The sequence below is a fragment of the Schistocerca nitens genome, chromosome 2 (assembly GCF_023898315.1).
Source record: "Schistocerca nitens isolate TAMUIC-IGC-003100 chromosome 2, iqSchNite1.1, whole genome shotgun sequence".
Taxonomy (NCBI): domain Eukaryota; kingdom Metazoa; phylum Arthropoda; class Insecta; order Orthoptera; family Acrididae; genus Schistocerca; species Schistocerca nitens.
In genome coordinates this window covers 844,151,804-844,175,603 of record NC_064615.1, presented here as the reverse complement: position 1 = coordinate 844,175,603, position 23,800 = coordinate 844,151,804, and the positions used below count along the sequence as shown (strand labels likewise).

Below are 23,800 nucleotides of genomic sequence, written 5' to 3'. Positions count from 1 at the left end.
ATTTTTTGAGATTGAAGAACTCTTATTTTTCAAATAATTTGTCCGTCTGCAAGGGCTGTAGGCAAATAAAGGCGTGTTACGGTATGTACACACAGGCAGCATATCAGCTGCTTTCCATTTTTATTGCAAATTATGAACGAACTGTTAAGTAATAAGTTTCCTCCTTATACTACGTCACAAGTTTGCTGTGGCTCCTTGCGTTTGTAATCTTTTAGAGCACATGGAGTATTTACTTAATTGATATCGCACTTTGTAAAAACTTCCAGACTAGGTATGTGTCATTCGCAAATACACCTGACATCCAACAATGATAGACACACTACCATACAGACCAGATGCAGCTAGTCTTGCATACAGCACGTACACGCGTGCCATCTAATACGCCACACCACATAGTAACAGGTACATTATTGTCTCAATAATGCTGTACCATTTCTTATACCATGTGTTTGTTTCTCATTTCTGTCGAAATCATTATTAAAACAGCACTGAACACTTTTCCCATTTCCTATTGTACCACAATATTTTAAAGCAATGCAAATTTTACGAATAAAATTATTCTTATTTAAAAAAGATTCATTTAAAAATACTGCTGCTATGACTACTCGATATTTCGGTTGATATGCCCGGTTATAAGCAAAAAATAAACCACCTTTTATAACTGAGAGCAAACAAATACCGAAAAATACCGGTTATCCAGAACTAAAATACCCGTATCGGTTTTAACCGGTCGGTCTTCTCAATCCCTAATATGGGGCAACCAGACAATAGTGAAATTCGGAGATTTGTAGATTCCACATTATTTATTTCGTTATGGACCGTCTAACTTCGTATGGCATCTGTAGTTTGCACAATTTTACGGATATTCAGTGACCTGTATCTCTTAAGCAGCCTTTTAATATGGGTTAATTTTTTCACATACAAGTCCATTGGTATTGATGCAGAAAGTGACATGTAGAGAGGGCGAGTATTTATTTAATTAAAGACCTATGAACTTAGTGCAGAATGCCCACCTGGTTACCCAAGCGGTCTAACGCACAGCTTTCCGGAGTGGGAAGGAGTGCCTGGTCCCCGGCACGAATTCGCCTGGTGGACTTTTATCGAGGTCCAGTGAGCCGGCCAGTCTGTGGATGGTTTTTAGGCGGGTTTCCATCTACCTCAGCGAATGAAGGCTGGTTCCCCTTATTCCGTCTCAGCTACACTATGTTGGCGATTGCTGTGCAAACAAGTTCTCCATGTACGTGTACACCACCATTATTCCACCACGCACACATTGGGGCTGCGCTCGTCTGGTGTAAGATGTTTCCTGGGGGGATCCACCAGGGGCCGAACCACACAATAACCCTGGGTTCGGTGTGGAGCAGCGGAGGGGTGAAGTGGACTGTGGTAGTCGTCGTGGGTTTGTGGACCACTGTGGCTGCAGTAAGGATGGAGCCTCTCCGTCGTTTCTCAGTCCACAGTTGACATACAATACAATAGTGCAGGATCGTAGTTCAGTTGCGTGGCTTATGACTACAAAATGCTCTACTATCTCTTTCAATGAAACTGTTTAAAGTTTAGTTTTGGAAGAAGCTAAAATGAAGTCAACATGACGATAAACGAATCAAGAGGTACAGACTTCAGCAGGCGTCTTACGACTCCTGCCACAGTGCCTTCCCATAACCTTCAGCCAGAAAGTGTATCTCTTGCAATGAAAAATGATAGTAGAGCATGACACTTAAAGCAAATATGGTGTATAGCGGTGATAAGGGTCACCATACACTTATAATTTAGCAGAAGTCGTTTCGTGATTCGAATATTTTGTACCCGATTTGCTGTGACTGTATGTGAACATCTGCTAGTCAGTCTGATATGTTCAAGATTAGTTCTACGACATTCAAGTATCTTTTTTGGGAAAATGGGAATTATCATGGATGTTTTACTAATTACATTGCTCGTCTAGTCAGCTTCGTAAACAATTTGCGCGTACTGTCTTCTCCCGTATGTTCGCATTTTTGCCATCCAGCAACAGAAAACAAATATGATAAAGAAACAAACTTCATCCTGATACTAATATCCTTTCATTTTGTACCTTAACGTGCTTTATCCTTCCTGGCTCCTGCTTTTCTATGCAGTTTGTCCCCTGTTTTTGTGTCTTCTTAGTTCTATCTTGAGTCTTTTGTTCTTTTGCTGGACCTCTCTGTCACAGATAACTTCTCTAGATTTCAGATCTCGTCTGTTAGCCATTCATAGTTGATATTTTTCTTTTGTCTTATTGTGTCCTATTAAGTGTGTTGACCTAGTTAATTGCTGATGAGTTTTACTTGGATGCACGACTTTCCAATGACTTTGATTGTAGTGTTGGCTGACTGATATAAATACGCTTATCATGGGTTGTAGACAGTCCAGTTGTTAGATGAACAGGTCTGTAGCTTTTTCACAACCAAATATTTAAATTTCAATCTCTCAGTGACTCATATTATGCAGGTCTGAAGAAGCAAAAATAATTTCCTGGCACTGGAATAGATATCACTGAACACACACAACAAGAAAAACACAATGTTTGAAGCTGTTTGGGGTTTAATTAGGAAAGAAGCTAAAATTAAGTCAACATGAAGATAAAGGAATCAAGAGGCACAGACTTTGACAGGCGTCTTATAGACTCCTGCCACAGTGCCTTCCCATAACCTTCAGCCAGACAGTGTATGAATCACAGGACTTGTAATACTAGTATGGTCCATGACTGTAGCGAGGATTTCAGTTTTAGGGGGAAGGGAAGTGTGTCAGTATGCACTAAATGTTCTGCCTTCCTGCTAATTGATACTGAATTGGTACATCTGTCTGTGTGGCAGAGCAGAATTAGAATAACGTTCTGAAGATAAGTTTTATGGGTGCAGCTGTCTCCCAGTTGTGTATGTCCATGTGTGCCTTTTTCATTAGATTATGTTGTGCAGGAAGTTATGAAGTCATTTAAAAAACAAATATAAAAGATCACATTTTATGCAGAACATTTCACATGTAAATATTTTAAATGGTTCAAATGGCTCTGAGCACTATGGGACTTAACATCTGTGGTCATCAGTCCCCTAGAACTTAGAACTACTTAAACCAAACTAACCTAAGGACATCACAAACATCCATGCCCTAGGCAGGATTCGAACCTGCGACCGTAGCAGTCGCGCGGTTCCGGACTGAGCGCCTAGAACCGCTAGACCACCGCGGCCGGCGTAAATATTTTAATTTAATCACAATATTTATTGTTCAACATATAATTTATGTACATATCAATCAGACGTCGACTAGACTACACGTCACACATGCATCTAAAACACTCGCAGACTAAGTTGACACTAGGCGCGGCAGCTGATGGGAGCCTCCGCATATCCCATTTACAGTCACTCCCATCATCCAATGCGCCGAGTGTCAACTTAGTTTGCACGTATAACTGAACTCGAGTCACAATTGCTCTCTCCTGCACTTACACACACCACGAGTCTTTGTACTTAACAATATAAGATGGTCATTGCCGTCCATAATATTTGTTTCCAGTCTTCACATCTTTGCAGAACTCTCCACATTCTCTGCGTCTGTTTCAGAAACTGTGGCTGGTTTGTGATGTCCATTACACTGGTTGCTCGCCTGGACATCCCCGTCGCACAAAACACTCTTAGAGTTTTTGGAGTCTTTATTTACAATTGATACGTCGTATTCTTTGTGGTCGTTTCTGTCGCTCGAAGCGGACTCATCTGTTGGTGAGCACTGCAGCTTTTCCGAGGTACTGTCGTGTTGCAATGGAGAGTTGTCATTCGGAGAGTGAGCACTTTCATTACTCGACGTCTGGTCAACTGGGCGGCCGACAGCGCCGTCTGGGTCAGCTTCCGAACTTGGAGCATAAATCGTGTCTCCGTCGACGTTTGGCTTGGGCCGACACTCACCTTCGGGATTGCCGGAGACTAATTCGGTACGAATGGGAGCCGCAGGCTGACAACTGTCTCGTTTCTTGCCAGCGGTTTTCTCGTCGTCGTCAGAGATGGTGGCTTTGCCGGTGGCGACATCTGTTTGCGAGTTTGGGGAATCACTCGCGTGAGAGCCGTCTTGCGGCGTATCTTCGCACCTGGTAGGACGGGAGACGCACCCGTCTGCGCCTGTGCTGCCAGTCTCGGAAGTGGCGGAAGTGCGCGGCTTCTTGAGGGCCGGCGGCGGCTGCGACGAGCCGCCACAGGCGTCCTCCGCGGGGCCCGCATAGTGCCGCTCGATGTCCTGCAGGCTGCGGCCCTCTGTCTCCGCCATCAGAAAGTAGACGAACACGAACCCGACGGCGCTGATGGCGGCGTACAGGTAGAAGGTGCCGTACAGAGTCAGCTGATCCTCCATGTTCAGGTACGTCTTGGTGGATGTGAAGGCCCACACGTACGACAGCGCCGCGGCCACCCCCGCCGCCAGCCCTCGGGTTCTGCAACACACGAGACAAGGATGTTACGGCCGGTTATGTTGCTGTTGACGATACTAGAATGGCACAGAGAAACTAGTTCTTACTCCTTTAAATTACCAACTAATATAATTCTTTGTCTTCAGCGCTTTTTATTTTCATAAAGTACACATTTAATGCGTTTCGGTGTAAACCATCAGCAGAAATACACTACTGGCCATTAAAATTGCTAAACCACGACGATGACGTGCTACAGACGCGAAATTTAACCGACAGGAAGAAGATGGCTCTGAGCACTATCGGACTTAACATCTAAAGTCATCAGTCCCCTAGAACTTAGAACTACTTAAACCTAACTAACCTAAAGACATCACACACATCCATGCCCGAGGCAGGATTCGAACCTGCGACCGTAGCGGTCGTGCGGTTCCAGACTGAAGCGCCTAGAACCGCTCGCCCATCCCGGCCGGCGGAAGAAGATGCTGTGATATGCAGATGATTAGCTTTTCAGAGCATTCACACAAGGTTGGCGCCGGTAGCGACACCTACAACGTGCTGACGTGAGGAAAGTTTCCAACCGATTTCTCATACACAAACTGCAGTTGACTGGCGTTGCCTGGTGAAACGTTGTTGTGATGTCTCGTGTAAGGAAGAGAACTGCGTACCATCACGTTTCCGACTTTGATAAAGGTCGAATTGTAGCATATCGCGATTGCGGTTTATCGTATCGCGACATTGCTACTCGCATTGGTCGAGAGCCAATGACTGTTAGCAGGATATGGAATCGGTGGGTTCAGGTGGGTAATACGGAACGCCGTGCTGGATCCCAACGGCCTTGTATCACTAGCAGTCGAGATGATAGGCATCTTATCCGCATGGCTATAACGGATCGTGCAGCCACGTCTCGATCCCTGAGCCAACAGATGGGGACGTTTGCGAGACAACAACCATCTGCACGAACAGTTCGACGACGTTTGCACCAGCATGGACTATCAGCTCGGAGACCACGGGTGCGGTTACCCTTGACGCTGCATCACAGGCAGGAGCGCTTGCGATGGTGTACTCAAAGACGAACCTGTGTGCACGAATGGCAAAACGTCATTTTTTCGGATGAATCCAGGTTCTGTTTACAGCATCATGATGGTTGCATCCGTGTTTGGCGATATCGCAGTGAACGCACATTGGAAGCGTGTATTCGTCATCGCCATACTGGCGTATCACCCGGCGTGATGGTATGGGGTGCCATTGGTTACACGTCTCAGTCACCTCTTGCTCGCATTGACGGCACTTTGAACAGTGGACGTTACATTTCAGATGTGTTACGACCCGTGGCTCTACCCTTCATTCGATCCCTGCGAAACCCTACATTTCAGCAGGATAATGCTCGACCGCACGTTGCAGGTCCTGTACGGGGCTTTCTGGATACAGAAAATGTTGGACTGCTGCCCTGGCCGGTACATTCTCCAGATCTCTCACCAATCGAAAACGTCTGGTCAATGCTGGCCGAGCAACTGGCTCGTCACAATACGCGTCACTTGATGAACTGTGGTATAGTGTTGAAGCTGCATGAGCAGCTGTACCTGTACACGCCATCCAAGCTCTGTTTGACTCAATGCCTAGGTGTATGAAGGCCGTTATTACGGTGGTTGTTCTGGGTACTGATTTCTCAGGATCTATGCACCAAAATTGCTTGAAAATGTAATCACTTGTCAGTTCAAGTATAATATATTTGTCCAATGAATACCCGTTTATAAACTGCATTTCTTCTTGGTGTAGCAATTTTAATGGCCAATAGTGTAGTTCTTATTCCTTTAAATTACCATCTAATATAGTTCTCTGCCTTGAGCGCTTTTTATATTCATAAACTACACATTTAATGCGTTTAGGTATAAACCATCAGCAGAAATGTGTCATATTAGAAAGGAACAATATGAGAAGTTATATACAGTATGATTTTTTCTAAATGGTGACAGTCGGCAGGAAACGATCCCCATTTTTGGTTAAAACCTTATGATGACAATACTGTGTGGGTGCACGGCGTCGAAAGTCTTTAGCGCTATGTTTAACCCCCATCACTGCTTAGCTTATTCAAGTCGACTTCCAACCAAGTTAACGGTACACATTTCGATTTCTTTATTTCTCTCTGTTCTTGTTCTATCTTGAGTGATACAATTCAAAAAAATAGAAACACACTGCTCAAAGTCGCACTGTTTACGATAATAGCGCGATTATTTTTCGCTGTTTCATTGCCGATCAGTGCAAAGCCTTAACAAATAAACCAACTAACGCAAAATACATGGTGAACATGAAGTCTTTCCGTGTCAAAAAGGCACTAAGCACTGCGGGAATTAACATCTGAGGACATCAGTCCCGGCCGGCCTCTGGTGGCGGAGCGGTTCTAGGCGCTTCAGTCCGGAACCGCGCGACCGCTACGGTCGCAGGTTCGAATCCTGCCTCGGGCATGGGTGTGTGTGATGTCCTTAGGTTAGTTAGGTTGAAGTAGTTCTAAGTTATAGGGGACTGATGACCTCAGATGTTAAGTCCCATAGTGCTCAGAGCCGTCATCAGTCCCCTAGACTTAGAAGTACTTGAACCTAACTAACCTAATGACATCACACACTTCCAGGCCCGAAGCAGGATTCGAACCTGGGACCATAGCAGCAGCGCGGGTCCGGACTGAAGCGCATAGAACCGCTCGGTCACAGCTGCCGGCCTCTTTCCGTGTTTACAAAAGGTTATTTGTAAGCAACTATACTAGATACTTATTTGAACGCATGGTGTCTGTTCCTTCGAAAGAACAAGAATAATTGGTAAGCCTGGCTGCACAGTTGATCCACTTTCTTCAGTGCGAATGCACCAGTAAGTCCGACTTCCTGTGGGAATCTCTAAGCAGCGAACGGAGTATAATGGACAAGGACTACGGACAGGTGGCGCTCGGTGGGAGTGTGGTTCGGCCGTGAGGCGTTACGTGTTACGGATAGTCCGTGCAGTTCCTATAAGGCTGGGTCCCGGATGGCGCACAGTGGTTACCGCACCTGCCTAATAATCAGGAGATCCTCGGTCCGAATCCCAGTCCGGTACACATTTTCGCTCGTCGCCCTGATTCCGAACAACGTCTCACTGCAGCTGATTGCAGTCATCCCCCTTCAATTTACATATGTTAGATACCGCTATGCGGTTTGTTGCCATAGTGGCTTAACTCATGAAGTTTTTATGGAAACACTTCTGCATGTACTGTGACAACATCTGGTCTCTTTTCTCTCTGTCTTTTGTTACAGTGCTGTTGTCACAGTGGGCCGGCCGCGGTGGTCTAGCGGTTCTAGGCGCGCAGTCCGGAACCGCGCGACTGCTACGGTCGCAGGTTCGAATCCTGCCTCGGGCATGGATGTGTGTGATGTCGTTAGGTTAGTTAGGTTTACGTAGTTCTAAGTTCTAGGGGACTGATAACCACAGATGTTAAGTCCCATAGTGCTCAGAACCATTTTTTTGTTGTCACAGTGGCATCCATGCAGGAGATAGAGTAATGTGTTTCGTGGTTTCATGAAACACGGTCGCCTATAATAGTTCACCGACCGTTCCGACGTACCTATGGTCGAGATTTGCCTATCATTATGGCAACAGTTTACCAGGACGTGCTGGAACATTATATTGCTCCTCAGGTACAGGAGTTTCAACAATGCGTGATGTTACAACAAGATCACGCACCGCCACACCGGGGGTTATTTGTTCGCCAGCTCTTCCCGAACAGACTCCGAACACCGAACTAAACCATTCTTGACCCCCATTTCTATCGAGTTACTTAGACGATAAAGTTCTCACTTCACCATTTCCGTCGGCCGCGGTGGCCGAGCGGTTCTAGGCGCTCCAGTCTGGAACCGAGCGACCGCTACGGGCTTGGATGTGTGTGATGTCCTTAGGTTAGTTAAGTTTAAGTAGTCCTAAGTTCTAGGGGACTGATGACTTCAGATGTTAAGTCCCATGGTGCTCAGAGCCATTTGATTTTCACCATTTCCTGTTGCGCAAAGTCTCGTAGCACGAATACGAGATACTGTAGATGTAGCGACGTGAAAGATGTTGGCAAAGACATAGAAATTATCACCTAGACGTTTTACGTTCAACAAAAAATGGTTCAAATGGCTCTGAGCACTATGGGACTCAACATCTATGGTCATCAGTCCCCTAGGACTTAGAACTACTGAAACCTAACTAACCTAAGGACAGCACACAACGCCCAGTCATCACGAGGCAGAGATACGTTCAACAAACCGATCACATGTGGAAATTCATAATTTTACATAACATTTTGGGAACAGCGTAAAATTAGTAAACACAGTCTTGATCACACAGACATTTATTAAAAATATGACTGGTTTCGGCCTCTAGTGGTAGGCCACCTTCAGATAATGCAACATCCGGCTGATGATGATGCTTGGAGCTGTGCTGCCTCAGACTCAAAATTGTCATCATCGTCAGCCGGATGATGCATTACCTGAAGATGGTCTACTACTAGAGGCCGAAACGTATCATCGTGATAAAGACTGTTTTTTACTAATCTTACACGTGGAAATGTGTCCATAAAATCCATCAGTCAGTAGTTGTACTCCTGACGATGATGGCGGAGCTAGCCATCGAAAGCTCGAGGATTTTATTGGAACTGATACTGCTCGAAAACAGAGAAGATTTTATCCTATACATAAAAAGCTTCGACTTAAGCTACAATTTGCAACAAACCGCATAGCTGCATCTAACAATTTCTTAAAATTAAAATTTTTGTTTTGGGGAAGACTTTATGCTCATCATATTCTTTATACTTTCGTTACTCTGGCTCACTTGATATAACTGCACTGGATCCATCAGTTACCTGAAAACAAGAAACAAATGTCTCTGTAGATTTTAGAGAACTATTGCTAAACACAGTTCAATGAAAATCTCCTAAATTCGTTCCCGAATTTTAGTAGTCTCCAATCCTTTCGTTTCGCTCTTCCTCTTCCCCTTCCTCATTTTCTTTGCCTATCACAAAACTGCTCCCCCAAGGCAAATGGCGCCCTAGTCACTGGCACCGACTTTCACATCTTACTTGCACTACTACTGCACCCCTATACGAACATAGGAACAACTATCAACTTAATACAAAAACTGAAAGAAAAAAGCAAAAATTGTCCACAGGAGTACGATGCTGTGTTTATGACCATTTCCATTGTACCAACCGCATAATCCGTAAACAACACTTCACTCTAATTTCCCACATTCCGTTCTGCTGGAAGAAATTGAAGGCATCAACTGATATACATTTGCTACGGAGATTAACGAATTACTTACTCTCTTTTTTATGCTAACCACTTCATACACACCTGTATTTAATGTTCTTTATTAATCATTTAGAAATGTTCAGGGCCTCATCATCAGGCACACATGGTGACTATCGACATACTGTGCCACTGCTAAATATACACACATCAAAAAAGTTTTGCATTACTCCGTTTCCCAGAGCTCCTGAAGATAGACGTTGACTGTGGATATTGTATTACAGACACAGTCCCTTTGACTGTTCAGAGATGTCACTAAACCCGCCCAAAGACGTAAACAACCATGCATGAGCACACCTGTTTGACGGAAGGGGTTGCGACAGCCGATTACTTCCAGTCATTCCACCAGGAAGGAGGTACACGGATCGTGTTGTCTGTAGTTCAACCATTCCTAGACTGTCGATACCGCGGTTCGGTCTCGTCTGCTTTGTTACTTTGTGCCAGGAAGGGCTCTCAACAAGGGAAGTCTCCAGGCGTCTCGGAGTGAAACAAAGCGATATTGTTCGGACATGGAGGAGATACAGAGAGACAGGATCTGTCGATGACATGCCTCGCTCAGGCCGCCCAAGGGCTACTACTGCAGTGGATGACCGCTGTCTACGGATTATGGCTCGGAGGAACCCTGACAGCAAAGCCACCATGTTGAATTATGCTTTTCGTGCAGCCACCGGACGTCGTGCTACGACTCAAACTGTACGCAATATCGCAATAGGCTGCATGATGCGCAACTTCACTTCCGATGTCTATGGCGAGGTCCATCTTTGCAATCATGACATCATGCATCGCGTTACAGATGGGCTGAGCGCCTTAGACACACTGTTCAGCGAGTGTAGAAAGGTGGAGGTTCCCTGATGTTTTGGGGTGGCTTTTTGTGGCGCCGGCGTACGCCGCTTGTGGTCACGGAAGGCACCGTAACGGCTGTACGATACGTGAATGCCAACCTCCGACCGATAGAACGACCATATCGACCGCATATTTGCGAAGCACTCGTCTTCATGGACGAAAATTCGCGCCCCCATCGTGCACATCTTGTGAATGACTTCCTTCAGGATAACTACATCGCTCGACTAGAGTGGCCAGCATGTTCTCCAAACGTGAACCGTATCGAACATGCCTGGGGTAGACTCAAAAGGGCTGTTTATGGACGACGTGATCCACCAACCACTCTGAGGGATCTACGCCGAATCGCCGTTGAGGAATGGGACAATCTGGACCGACAGTACCTTGATGAACTTGTGGATGGTATGCCACGACGAATACAGGCATGCATCAATGCAAGAGGACGTGCTACTGGGCATTAGAGGTACCGGTGTGTACCGGTGTGGACCACCACCTCTGAACGTCTCGTTGTATGGTGGTACGACATGCAATGTGTGGTTTTTATGAGCAATAAAAAGAGCATAAATGGTGTTTATGTTGATCTCTGTTCCAGTTTTCTGTACAGGTTCCGGAACTCTCGGAACCGAGGCGATGCAAAACTTTTTTTGATGTGTGTATTATTTCGTAAGCACCTATGGTTATTACGTATGTCTCCTCCTTATCTCGTGTACACGGTGTCCAAAAGGTGCTAGTATCATTTCAAAAAATCATAACTTGGAAACTATTAGAGACAGAAAAGTGTGGTTTGTTGTAAAACTTTTAGTAGCTCCTGCAGTTTTTTATTCTGCGTTTTGTTATAATTTTGACTTGGTGTGTATCAAATTGGCGACAGACCAGGAGAAGATGCACGGTGTCGTATGGTACGCAGAATCCAAATCTGTGACAATGGTGCTGCGGAATTGTATACGACAGTGACAGGGGACGATTGACAAAAACAAGCGTATTGAGGTGGTTGAAAAACAACAGAGATGCGGACAGAATCAAACCTCATCCTCGCAGTAGACTCCCTTCTTTCTGAAAGCACATGTTGAAGCAAAATTTCAATGCTGTCGCCAAAAATCAATTTGTCGTGCACCACGCGAATTGCTGGAAGCAATATCAAGAGTCCGTAAAGTGTTACATAAGCCGACTGTGCCTTTTCGGGTACAAAGCGCAAATGGTGCAAGCACTGGAGCCAAATGATCGTCCTCTGGGGTATGCATTCGCGTGTTTCATACTGGCTTCCGTAGATGCTGACAATGACTACCTAAAAGATGCCCGATTTCGGATGAAGCAACGTTCCATATTTCTGGACATGTGAATCGCAGCAACACGATGATTTTGGGCTCAGAAAAACCACAACTCACATTTGAACATTTCCGTAATAGCCCAAAGCTTAAGGTTTCGTGTTGCCCAATGTAGGATAAGACGATAGGTCCACTTTGCTTCGCTGAGAAACCCTAACGCGAAATGTTAACCCGGACGTGTTCGAACAGTTCCTTTTACCACAGATCGAAGAACTGCTTTTGTCTATCTTCCAGCATAATGGTGAATCCCCAAATTTTAATATAAACGTGCGGAATGGGCTGAATGAATTTTCCTGTGACATGAATGGGTCGTGGTGGTCCGATTGCAAAGCCCAGTAAGATTCTTTTTGTGAGGTTACGTCAAGGATCACGTATACACACCACCAATCAATGATACTGCTAACCCCTGTGCACAGGTTTGTCGAGCTATCATAACTGTTGTTGCTGCAATGCTGGCCCATATACAGGGAGGATTCACGATTCATATTACACACTTCTAGATGTTGTAGAAGGGGCTTAGTACGTCCAGTCCGGAAACGTCACCCAAAGACGCCACAGAGCGTCAAATTTATAGGCCCCGGAGTCTGTAAATGCCTTTATATGCAGGGTGATTTCATGATGATACGAACTTTCTAGGATGATGGGGAAGGATAAATGTATACATTTGAGTTAAAAGTCACTGTACCGAAAACGAACGAGTCGCAAGTTATAAGCGAAATCGTTCTGATACTTCTGATGTACTGGTATTGTTGTTGCTACGATTCTAGGGTAGACAACTTTCAGATGTGGTAGTACGGACCAAAACAAGGAAAAAAAGTACGGTAAACGTGGGCTCTAAATTGCATACCTGAGGAGCTGTGAGCACTTGTTCAACAGAGGAGATGTGATTCACAGTAGCAAAGTTGAAAGAGTGCTCATAGCACATCAGGTATGCATTTTAGAGAACATGTTTACTGGAAATTTTTCCTTGTTTTGGTCCATACTAATGGCTCTGCAAGTTGCCTACCATAGACTCTGAGCAACAACAGTACCAGTACATGTATTCCACTCTCGGAGGTAGCAGGACGGTTTTCGCTTATGACTTTCGACTCGTTCCTACAGGGAACTTTACCTCAAATTTATACATTTATCCTTCTCCATCATCCTAGAAAGCTGATATCATCATCACGGAACCACCCTGTATTTAAACACATCTACAGGCGCCAGCGCCTGCAACTATGACGCTCTAGCGTCGTTGGATGACGTTTCCGAACAATGTTTCCTATGTAAACCCTGATCTACTAAGTCTCCTATAGAACGCTAGAAGTGTGTAAGACGAACTGTGGAACACCCTGCATGTGGAGTCATTTGATGCCTTTGTTATATACACTCCAGGAAATTGAAATAAGAACACCGTGAATTCATTGTCCCAGGAAGGGGAAACTTTATCGACACATTCCTGGGGTCAGATACATCACATGATCACACTGACAGAACCACAGGCACATAGACACAGGCAACAGAGCATGCACAATGTCGGCACTAGTACAGTGTATATCCACCTTTCGCAGCAATGCAGGCTGCTATTCTCCCATGGAGACGATCGTAGAGATGCTGGATGTAGTCCTGTGGAACGGCTTGCCATGCCATTTCCACCTGGCGCCTCAGTTGGACCAGCGTTCGTGCTGGACGTGCAGACCGCGTGAGACGACGCTTCATCCAGTCCCAAACATGCTCAATGGGGGACAGATCCGGAGATCTTGCTGGCCAGGGTAGTTGACTTACACCTTCTAGAGCACGTTGGGTGGCACGGGATACATGCGGACGTGCATTGTCCTGTTGGAACAGCAAGTTCCCTTGCCGGTCTAGGAATGGTAGAACGATGGGTTCGATGACGGTTTGGATGTACCGTGCACTATTCAGTGTCCCCTCGACGATCACCAGTGGTGTACGGCCAGTGTAGGAGATCGCTCCCCACACCATGATGCCGGGTGTTGGCCCTGTGTGCCTCGGTCGTATGCAGTCCTGATTGTGGCGCTCACCTGCACGGCGCCAAACACGCATACGACCATCATTGGCACCATGGCAGAAGCGACTCTCATCGCTGAAGACGACACGTCTCCATTCGTCCCTCCATTCACGCCTGTCGCGACACCACTGGAGGCGGGCTGCACGATGTTGGGGCGTGAGCGGAAGACGGCCTAACGGTGTGCGGGACCGTAGCCCAGCTTCATGGAGACGGTTGCGAATGGTCCTCGCCGATACCCCAGGAGCAACAGTGTCCCTAATTTGCTGGGAAGTGGCGGTGCGGTCCCCTATGGCACTGCGTAGGATCCTACGGTCTTGGCGTGCATCCGTGCGTCGCTGCGGTCCGGTCCCAGGTAGACGGGCACGTGCACCTTCCGCCGACCACTGGCGACAACATCGATGTACTGTGGAGACCTCACGCCCCACGTGTTGAGCAATTCGGCGGTACGTCCACCCTGCCTCCCGCGTGCCCACTATACGCCCCCGCTCAAAGTCCGTCAACTGCACATACGGTTCACGTCCACGCTGTCGCGGCATGCTACCAGTGTTAAAGACTGCGATGGAGCTCCGTATGCCACGGCAAACTGGCTGACACTGACGGCAGCGGTGCACAAATGCTGCGCAGCTAGCGCCATTCGACGGCCAACACCGCGGTTCCTGGTGTGTCCGCTGTGCCGTGCGTGTGATCATTGCTTGTACAGCCCTCTCGCAGTGTCCGGAGCAAGTATGGTGGGTCTGACACACCGGTGTCAATGTGTTCTTTTTTCCATTTCCAGGAGTGTATGTTTTTAGAGCTGTGTTTCGGAGAGTGGTTTTTAAAGAAATCGAGAACTAACATGTAAATTTTTTACTGACATGCAAAGGGACATATTTGTTTTTTTTTTCTGTGGCTAAACATGGTGAAATACACATTGCTATTAGAAACGGAGCCACGACGCTCTATTTCTAATAGTTTTTAATTTAAGGATTTTCTGAAAACATAATAGGACTTCATGGACTCCTTGAATAGCTGTGTGAAGCGGATATCATAACAAAGACACAGGGTGACAATTATTGAACTATATGAAAAAAACTTAAATTAGTTACAAACTACGGCATACACTCAATTTATTCAAATTGTAAACGTCATTACAGATATTCGGATTTAGGTTTGACGTGTTCGATATGCCTGCCATCATTGGCGATGATGTGGCGCTGACGAGTAGCGAAATTCTGTGTGACCCGCTGAAGTGTCGAAACATCGATGCTTTCGATGACCTCCTGAATGACTGTTTTCAGCTCAGCAATGGTTTTGGGGCTATTGTTGTACACTTTGTCCCTAATATACACCCATGAGAAGGAGTCGCACGTGTTCACATCTGGAGAATATGACGGCCAATCGAGGCCCATGCCAATGGTCTCGGGTACCCCAGAGCCTGAATACGGTCCCAAAAGTGTTCCTTCAGGACATCAAACACTCTCCTGCTTCGACAGGGTCGAGCTCCGTCTCGTATGAACGAACATCTTGTCGAAATCAGGTTCACTTTGGATAGTGGGGATGAAATCATCTTCCAAAGCCTTGACGTTCCGTTCGGTAGTCACCGTGTCATCAAGGAATATCGCACCGATTATTCTGTGACTGGACATTGCATACTAAACAGTCACCCGTTGAGCGTAAAGAGACTTCTCGACAGCGAAAAGCGGATTCTCAGACCCCCAAATGCGCCAATTCTGCTTATTGACGAACCCATCTAAATGAAACTGGGCTTCGTCGCTGTGGCGCAGTGGTCAGACACAGGACTCGCATTCGGGAGGACGACGGTTCAATCCCGCTTCCGGCCATCCTGATTTAGGTTTTCCGTGATTTCCCTAAATCGCTCCAGGCAAATGCCGGGATGGTTCCTTTGAAAGGGCACGTCCGACTTCCTTCCCCGTCCTTCCCTAATCCAATGAGACCGATGACCTTGCTGTCTGGTCTCCTTCCCCAAACAACCCAAACCGCTTCGTCGCTAAACCAAACCATGTATGTGTATACTAATTCCCATCATGCCCCACGGGCAACCTTGCAACTCGTTCAGAAGTAATGACGATTTTATTTGATATAGTTCAATAACTGTCACCCTGTTGTTGTGTATTAGTGCAACGTGCCACCAGGTCGCAGCAGCGACCGGACGCTCGCTGCAGGTAAGAATTATTTCTGCCCGGCTGTCTACACAATGCACTATGAGACTTAACATCTGAGGTCATCAGTCCCCTAGACTTAGAACTACTTAAACCTAACTAACCTAAGGACATCACACACATCCATGCCCGAGGCAGGATTCGAACATGCGACCGTAGCGGTAGCGCTGTTCCAGACTGTAGCGCCTAGAACCGCTCGGCCACTCCGGCCAGCCCACAATGCACAGCCGGAATTGACCGGGAGTGGGGAGAGGGGCCGTGACCGCCAAGCAGCGCGCACGCGCCACTGTGTTTTGCAATGTAGTCTATAAATACAGTCCACTTTTACCAATCATATATGTACTTTAATTACAACTGCCCTACCTTTGCAACGACTGATATGCATTCGTTTGGACTGTGGAAGGAGCGAGGCAGCGCAGAATTTACCGCGCGTTTTGCGGCTGCCTACATTTTGCTCCTCTGGGCGCGGATGTAACTAGTCGAACATATTCCGGCACAAAGGCCATGTGCTTTGATTTGCACCTACCGCGAATTACGAGTATCCGGTTATCGTGGCTTTTTGTGTGATTCTCCGAGATTACCATACGTTCCGCATGTCTCTCATGTATCAGCAGTGATAGACGTCCCTGCTAGAGCTCTCCACGGTACAAACGCCGCGAGAATCGTGTTGTGAAGTGCTTTTCAAGCCAGCAGACGTCGTAACACAGCCAAGCAGTTCCGACAACACGACACCAGTGCATCAGTGAGCGCCATCCGTCGACGTCTGCGCCAGCAGCTGCAGCCCAGTCAGCGCTCTACAGGTACCGTCGTCCTGCTCTGTGAGTAGCCTGGCTCTATTTCCTTAATCTATTATCCTTTGTGCTATTCTACTGAAGCATGGATCCTGTAGAGAAACGAAATTTAATTAAGAAAGGAACAGTAATCAAGTCACGAATGACTAGACTCTCCACATTTATTAATAGTGTAGTGGACTGACAAGGCAGCCAGTCCACAGAGACGGGTAGCCGAAAGGGCACACGTACACACACGCCGACTGGCGCGAAGTCTGGAACAGGATTCGTAATGAATGTGATAAAGAAAAGAACGTAGCTACTAGAACACTTAACTTTTATATCGTCCTTTGGTATACAGCATTCTTGATGATACAAGTGAGACTATCTTGAGATACATGCAATGGTACAAATGGCGCCTTGCTAGGTCGTAGCCATAGACTTAGCTGAAGGCTATTCTAACTGTCTCTCGGCAAATGAGAGAAAGGCTTCGTCAGTGTAGTCGCTAGCAACGTCGTCGTACAACTGGGGCGAGTGCTAGTACGTCTCTCGAGACCTGCCTTGTGGTGGCGCTCGGTCTGCGATCCTAACAGTGGCGACACGCGGGTCCGACATGTACTAATGGACCGCGGCCGATTTAAGCTACCACCTAGCAAGTGTGGTGTCTGGCGGTGACACCACAAATAGCTTTCAAGGAGGATCCAATCTCAACGACATCAGAGTAAGGCGGTCACTGCTAAATACATGCAAGGATGAATACGACATCCAAACTCAGTTAGAGATTAACGATGTAGAAGAATCTCATGATGCGGACAGGGAGTCGTTTGAAGACTTGTGCTTAGATTTAGAATCAACGATAGCAACATTGCTCCAGTCAAATGTTGTGTTACCACTTAAGTCTGGAAGTACAAGCTCGCAGAAATTGCAGCAATTTCATTACCAAACTTATATCGTAACACAGCAGAATTCATGCACTTCTTCGCTACCTTTAAGGCATTAGTTATTAGCAATGAGGCCTTAACGGATCTCCAGCGATATTATTATTAATTATCATGTGTGTCTGCTGAACCTCGTAAGCTGGTTGAAAACTTACCGGTTACAGGGAGTAGCTTTAAGACTGCATGGGATTTGATTGTTCAAAGGTGTAACAATACCAAATTAATTGTTGATTTTCATGTAAAAGAACTTCTGAATCTGCCCACCGTCAAAATTTAATCTGCTAAGGACTTAATTAAACGGCTAATGAGAAATCTGAACGCTGTTGAGGTAATCCTGGTCGGTATTCCAATGCACGAAATATTGCCCTCGCACATTTTGTTGCATCACATTAGTGTGACTCTGAGGAAACAGTGGGACAGCTGACATCACATTTTCGCTTCTGAAAGATTTGGTGGCATTTCTAGAAACCAGCTGTCAGGCGTTAGCGCTCATTCATCCAGACAAAATGCTGCCCCAGTCCCGGCAGCAGGCCGCAAAGCATACTAAGGCAGAAGGGTACAATTCGCGACGTACATTTCTCGCTACTGCTCCCGACTGTGCGTTCTACAACTCAACGCGTAAGTAGGTGCCCTTCGTTCAAAGAGAGCGACACTGCTAGCAGAATAGACTTCGTGTACAGACAAAAAGTTTGTTTCAACTGTCTGGGCTCGAATCATAGGCAGAAGGAATGCCGTGCTGGCAGCTGCCGTATTTGTAACAAGCACCACAACACATTATTGCACAAGGAACAAGCCAGTAACAGCGACAGTAGAAACCAAGAAACGAATGTAAAACAACAGCAAACATATTGCACAGTGAAAGATCACCAACGTGCATTAGTATTATTATCTACTGCGCTTGTAAACATCTCCGACAAAAATGGGAAGGTGTACAAATGCAGGGTAATTCTTGACAGTGCCTCACAAATGAACTTTAGCTCTAGAAGCTTGGCAGATCGGATGGGACTACAGCTCAGTCGGCATACGATACCAATAAGTGGCATCAGCGATGTTCAATCGGTAGAATCATCGCACGTATGCAGTGTGCACATTTCCTTAAGAGTTGCTGACTACGGCACACACGCTGTCTGTGCATTACTACCGTGTATAACAGGGCGACTCCCAACAGCAGCCCTTGAATCCTCCACCTGGAAACTTCCTAAGCATGTAAGGTTACCTAACCCTTCATTTAACAAACCTGGTGAGATTGATCTTCTGCTTGGAGCATCGATCTTTTTTGATGTATTGCAGCCTGGACAACTGAAAAGGGATCACCTCCCAACCTTACGGGAAACATCATTTGGTTGGATTGTGTCAGGAAAAATACCTCCTCATTCAGATAAGTCCAATGCTCGAAGAGTACTGTCATACCTTTCACGCAGTACCAACCTTAACATTCAGGTCGAAACTTTCTGGCAGCAAGAAGAAGTGAATTATGTTTCTGTGCACACGAAAGAAGAGCGATTGTGTGAGGAGCATTTTGCGAAAACCATTCAGAGGAATGCAAATGGCAGATTCGTGGTGAAACTACCAGTGAAAGATAATCATGCAGGACTAGGTGAGTCCGTAAATAATGCTACATGCTGCTTACAACGCTACAGCGACAGCCAGAATTAAGAGCACACTATGTCAGTTTCATGAGAGAATATGAAGACTTGGGTCATATGTAACTGGTGACCACAGATACGGAGAAATGCACGTATTACGTGCACATCATGCAGTGCTTAAAGAATCAAGCAATACGACTAAACTTCGAGTGGTGTTTAATGCCTCAGCAGAGATATCATCGAACAATTCCCTCACAGATTAAAACTGTGTGCCGGACCGAGACTCGAACTCGGGACCTTCGCGGGCAAGTGCTCTACCAACTGAGCTACCCAAGCAAGACTCACGCCCCGTTCTCACAGCTTTACTTCTGCCAGTACCTCGTCTCCTACCTTCCAAACTTCACAGAAGCTCTCCTGCGAACCTTACAGAACTAGCACTCCTGAAAGAAATGATATTTCGGAGACATGGCTTAGCCACAGCCTGGGGGATGTTTCCAGTCGTGCTTTGGTAGCTCAGTTGGTAGAGCATTTGCCCGTGAAAGGCAAAGGTCCCGAGTTCGAGTTTCGGTCCGCACACAGTTTTAATCTGCCAGGAAGTTTCATATCAGGGCACACTCCGCTGCAGAGTGAAAATCTCATTCTGGATGCCTTCGTAGCCACTGATGCAGAAAACAGTAACGTAAGCTGGACTAAACGACGTATACTTTCTCGGGTTGCCTCTATATTCGATTCATTGGGACTTCTGGGACCAGTTGTAGTGACTTGAAAGGTGTTTGTGCAACATCTCTGGCATAGACAAATAGAATGAGACACGCCGTTACCAGATGACCTGAAGACAAAGTGGGAACAGGTGAATGGTCATCTACCATCAATGAATAGCATTCATATCCAACGAAGGGTGATCAGCAACGGAGTTAAGTTGCTGGAGCTACATGGATACTCAGATGCCTCCGAGCAAGTATATGGAGCCGGCATTTACCTTAGAAATGTCTGTCAAGGAAATAATTTCTCAATCAAGTTTTTAACTTCGAAATCCAGAGTAGTGCCAATCAAGCAAATATCACTGCCAAGACTTGAATTGAGTGCAGGCCTACTATTCGCTAGATTGATGGAGAAGGTGAAATCTAGGCTATACTTAAACATCGCCAAAACTTACTTTTGGACAGATTCTACTGTTGTCTTAGCATGGTTGGCGAAGAAACCAACGTCATGGAAAAATGGAAAACGTTTGTTGGAAATCGTGTCTCTGATATCGAGAAACTCTCTGCAGTAGAAGACTGGAACCACGTATCCTCTAAAACTAATCCTGCTGACATCATTTCGAGAGGAATTTCACTGCAACAGCTGGGCAACAGTAAGCGATGGTGGACAGGTCCTTGCTGGCTCCATCAGCCACCATCAGCATGGCCTGTTAACACCATGAAGTATGCACACGAATCAGCGGAGGCACCAGAGAAACGTATTCAACATGTTTGCTTGCTCGCAACTACTTGCATTGTGAATGAGAAAGCCCAACATTATTCCTCATGATCAAAACCGCAAAGAGCTATGGCGTATGTGTTGAGATATATAAACAATCTTAGGCGGCAACCCACTGAGAGGCTTAGTGGAAACCTAACAGCAGGACAACTTCACACAGCATCGAAGGCAGTCATTCGCATGGTGCAACAGCAAGATTATTATAAGGAAATTGAAGAACTACAACATGACCTAACAATCCCCAAGAAAAGCAAACTGAACCCACTTCACCCCTTTCTGGATGTGGAACGGTTGTTAAGGGTGGGTGGCAGATTGGAACAATCAAAAGTTTCTTACAGTCAGAAGCACCCCATGATTCTTCCTCCTAAGCATCCTGTCACTAAATTAATAGTCATGAGCGAGCATCTTTGTTTGTTGCTTGCAGGATCTCAACTGTTGATAGCAAGCCTCAGACAAAGGTACTGGATACCCAATGGAAGATCTGTAATCAGGCAAATAATCCACAAGTGCCTTCCTTGGTACTGCTTGAAGGCAACCACTGCAACACAGCTCATGGGACAACTTCCGTCAGGGTGTGTAGAGAAAAGCAGACTTCTGCTTAATTGTGGGGTTGACTATGGAGGGCCACTACACGTAAGGAACGGAGGAAAGAGGACCAAAACTAGTACAAAGGTCTACATTGCCTTGTTCGTTTGCATGGCAACAAAGGCAGTATATATCGCGCTTGTCACTGGTTTGTCCTCCCAAGCTTTCATTGCGGCTCTTCAAAGAGTCATTTCACGACAAAGCGTTTGTGCAAACGTGTACAGTGACAATGGGAAGACGTCTGAGGGTGATTTGCCGTCTATTACTACGAACTGCGACCTTCCTGGCAGGAAATCACGAATCCAGTCGCACAACTGAGACGATACCCCATAGCTTGATTAGAAGTCGGTTGTGAGGGACGGTGTCAAAAGCTTTCAGGAAATCTAGAAATACTGAATCAACTTGAGATCCCCTGTCGACAGCGGCCATTACTTCGTGTTAATAAAGAGCTAGCTGCGTTGCACAAGAACGATGTTTTCTGAAACCATGCTGATTACGTATCAATAGATCGTTCCCTTCGAGGTGATTCATAATGTTTGAATACAATATATGCTCCAAAACCCTACTGCAAACCGACGTCAATGATATAGGTCTGTAGTTCGATGGATTACTCCTACTACCCTTCTTAAACACTGGTGCGTAATTTTCCAATCTGTAGGTACAGATCTATCGGTGAGCGAGCGGTTGTATATGATTGCTAAGTAGGGAGCTATTGTATCAGCGTAATCTGAAAGGAATCTAATCGGTACACAATCTGGACCTGAAGACTTGCCCGTATCAAGCGATTTGGGTTGTTTCGCAACCCCCTAAGGTATCTACTTCTAAGAAACTCATGCTAGCAGCTGTTCGTGTTTCAAATTCTGGAATATTCCATTCGTCTTCCCTGGTGAAGGAATTTCGGAAAACTGCGTTCAATAACTCCGCTTTAGCGGCACAGTCGTCGGTAACAGTACCATCGGCACTCCGCTCTTGTGGGACTGTTGCTGAAGGACGGTCGTTTTTAAGCGTCTGGTAATGTGTGTGTGTGTGTGTGTGTGTGTGTGTGTGTGTGTGTGTGTGTGTGGCCGAGGAGCGCAGACCTGTAGGGGAAGATCTCGCTGAGCAGCATCCAGGGGATGGGCACGATGCCGAGCGACCAGCTGAGGTAGAGCAGCACGAAGAGCAGCAGTGGCGCCCAGCTGCCCACAGGCAGCGTCTCACCCGGCGGCAGCGCGGTGTGCGCCTGCGCGTAGACTGCCAGTAGCAGGCAGCAGGCGGTGCCCAGAGCAAGCGACGCCAGCGTCAGTGGCCGCTTGCCGGTCCAGTGCACCGCCACCATGCACAGCACATTGCCCACGATTCCAGTCGCGCCCGTCGCCACCTGCATACACGGGCACTGAGGAAACACTGTGAAGGCTGAATGATACAAACTGGCATGAATACAAATAATGAAAGTGTGTGGTGGCAGTACATTTACCCTTTAGTGTCAGGTCAACGACGATGTCAATAGAAGCCGAATTCAGTTTCACGTGTGACTGGGAAACGGTCGTATCCTTTCACAAAGCACCCATCCTGTCTCAAATGATTTACAGACTTCATGGGAAACATACAGGGTGTTACAAAAAGGTACGGCCAAACTTTCAGGAAACATTCCTCACACACAAAGAAAGAAAATATGTTATATGGACATGTGTCCGGAAACGCTTACTTTCCATGTTAGAGCTCATTTTAATACTTCTCTTCAAATCACATTAATCATGGAATGGAAACACACAGCAACAGAACGTACCAGCGTGACTTCAAACACTTTGTTCAAAATGTCCTCCGTTAGCGAGGATACACGAATCCACCCTCCGTCGCATGGAATCTCTGATGCGCTGATGCAGCCCTGGAGAATGGCGTATTGTATCACAGCCGTCCACAATACGAGCACGGAGAGTCTCTACATTTGGTACCGGGGCTGCGTAGACAAGAGCTTTCAAATGCCCCCATAAATGAAAGTCAAGAGGGTTGAGGTCAGGAGAGCGTGGAGGGCATGGAATTGGTCCGCCTCTACCAATCCATCGCTCAGCGAATCTGTTGTTGAGAAGCGTACGAACACTTCGACTGAAATGTGCAGGAGCTCCATCGTGCATGAACCACATGTTGTGTCGTACTTGTGAAGGCACATGTTCTAGCAGCACAGGTAGAGTATCCCGTATGAAATCAGGATAACGTGCTCCATTGAGCGTAGGTGGAAGAACATGGGGCCCAATCAAGACATCACCAACAATGCTTGCCCAAACGTTCACAGAAAATCTGTGTTGATGACGTGATTGCACAATTGCGTGCGGATTCTCGTCAGCCCACACATGTTGATCGTGAAAATTTACAATTTGATCATCAGAATCGTGGAAGTACAGTACATACCGACGAAA

General features: G+C 46.3%; 1 protein-coding gene across 1 annotated transcript in view; it reads right to left on the bottom strand.

The window, feature by feature from the left end:
• Positions 1 to 2,963: 2,963 nt before the first annotated feature.
• The window catches only part of LOC126235382 (facilitated trehalose transporter Tret1-like), a 352,999-nt gene continuing 332,162 nt past the window's right edge, over positions 2,964 to 23,800 (bottom strand). The window contains exons 8-9 of the mRNA XM_049944104.1: positions 22,484 to 22,764; positions 2,964 to 4,432 (exon numbers count right to left, since the gene is read on the bottom strand). Coding sequence (XP_049800061.1) covers positions 3,532 to 4,432; positions 22,484 to 22,764 — 1,182 coding nt within the window. The 3' untranslated portion in view covers positions 2,964 to 3,531. The remainder of the gene's footprint in view (positions 4,433 to 22,483; positions 22,765 to 23,800) is intronic.